The sequence below is a fragment of the Solanum pennellii genome, chromosome 11 (genome assembly GCF_001406875.1).
Source record: "Solanum pennellii chromosome 11, SPENNV200".
NCBI lineage: Eukaryota > Viridiplantae > Streptophyta > Magnoliopsida > Solanales > Solanaceae > Solanum > Solanum pennellii.
This window is the reverse complement of record NC_028647.1, coordinates 57,238,515-57,240,453: the sequence shown is the minus strand read 5'-3', so window position 1 is coordinate 57,240,453 and position 1,939 is coordinate 57,238,515. Positions and strand designations below refer to the sequence as shown.

At 34.2% G+C, this 1,939-nt stretch overlaps 1 protein-coding gene across 1 annotated transcript; it reads right to left on the bottom strand.

The window, feature by feature from the left end:
- Nucleotides 1-206: 206 nt before the first annotated feature.
- On the bottom strand, nt 207-1,567 carry LOC107005012 (DNA damage-repair/toleration protein DRT100). The gene has a single exon (XM_015203464.2). The coding sequence runs from the start codon at nt 1,486-1,488 to the stop codon at nt 391-393; it is 1,098 nt and encodes a 365-aa protein (XP_015058950.1). The 5' UTR covers nt 1,489-1,567; the 3' UTR covers nt 207-390.
- Between the last annotated feature and the right edge of the window lie 372 nt (nt 1,568-1,939).

Sequence of the window (1,939 nt, the reverse complement as noted above, 5' to 3'; positions counted from 1 at the left end):
ACGCATGATATTGATAACTCATAGGAAAAATACAAAACAAAAACTTTTACTGATTCTGTGATTTTATTCAATATTCATGCCATCAACAGTTTAAAAATAACACCCTTCTTTTAACCCCTGCCTCGTCACCCACGCCATTACTTTATAACTCGTAAAAACAAAAGGGAAAAAGGGTAATAGAGTATTGTTTTTCAACATAAAACTAATTACTCATAACAAAATATATATATATATATATATATAAGAAAGCCTTCATATATCCCAAGGCACAATTATACATTTAAAATCACAAATATATGCTTAAAAAAACACTTTACTCATCACATAATAATACAAACATATTCACCAATATATAGTGTTAATAAAAATTAAAAAAATAATACCTACACTTTATCGACAAGGTTTAAGAGGCTTCCCACATAGACAATCATTGTAAGTAAAAGATGAAGCTTCCAGATGATCAAACGGAGAACCTTCTGGAATCTGTCCACAAAGATGGTTATGACTTACATCAAGGTGACCGATAAACGTGGCCGATGCTATCGATTTTGGAATCCTTCCTTTTAATTTATTATACGATAAATCCATTACCATAAAATAAGATTTTTCGTCAAATGAATCAGGAATATAACCTTCAATAGCATTTTTACTCAAATTCAAAATGTTGATACGTGAATTCATCAAACTAGGAGGTATAGTACCAGAAATATGGTTACCATCAAGATTTAACGTTGCAAGTACGTGCATTTTACCAAGAGACGGAGGTATGGTACCAGAAAGTTTGTTCAATGACAGATCCAAATCTGAAAGCCTGTAAATATACGAAATCGAATACGGTATAGGACCTGTTAACTTGTTTCGACTCAGTAAAGCTCGACTCAACATCCGTAATTTTCCGAAATTAGTCGGGATGTTACCGTAGACACCGTTGTTTCGGAGATCTAAATGCATTAATGATGATAAGTTGGTTAATGACCGGGGTATGTAGCCTGTAAGTTGATTTTCAGCTACATTTAATACTGTGAGTCGACTTAATCGACCTATAGTTGAAGGGATTGAGCCGGTGAGCTTGTTTCCGACTAAGTCTATGATTCGAAGGAATGGTAAGGATGTAATACATGAAGGTATAGATCCAGTAATGCCTTTCCAATCAGCTATAGTGAGACTTGATAGCCTTTCTAATTTGCATACAGATGGAGATATCGTACCGGTCATGTAACCGGTACGATGAGCTTTTTCGAAGAGTGGATCTTCAGATTCACCTCGAAGATTTATATCTGCTACGCGGTGAGTTGTGGGATCACAACTCACCCCGTACCACTCATGGCAACAGTCGTTGCCTTTCCATGAGTTGAAAATACCCAAGTGAGATTCATTTAGGGCAGCTCGGAATGATAATAATGCGGCCCGATCTGATGGCGGGCAGGAATGGACGGTTGAGATTATGGCAACAAGTAGGATGGCAATGTACATGAAGCTGCCCATCATGAGGACTGTTTGTTTTTGTTTTTCTCTCTAAAAATTTACTTTCTCTCTCTAAAATTGATGCATTTTGAAATGAGTGAGACAAGGTAGGGCTAATTTATATAGTAGTATACAGTGAAGAGTTTTTTATTTTTGTTTTGACGATTTTACCCCTCACGTGTGGTGTAACATTTTGAGTTAACAAGTCAACATGAGTAGGGATAAAGATTAAAAAATTAAATGAGAAATAAAATTAAAATGGGATTTTTATTAATTAGGTGTTGAACCACGTGGCCAGTAATCATCCAAGTTTTTGGAAAATGAACAAATTGAAAAAATAAAAATAGTATCATGTGAATTGTCTATTTGGCATTTTTTGAATTTCAAATGAATCTAAATTATCTTTGATTTACTACAACACTGTGTTTTTATAGATATGAAATCTAAGTTTTGAATATAGAAATCGTAGCTTATA

Excerpts from the sequence above, each read along its gene's own strand:
- LOC107005012 (XM_015203464.2), bottom strand. The coding sequence starts at position 1,488 with ATGATGGGCAGCTTCATGTACATTGCCATCCTACTTGTTGCCATAATC.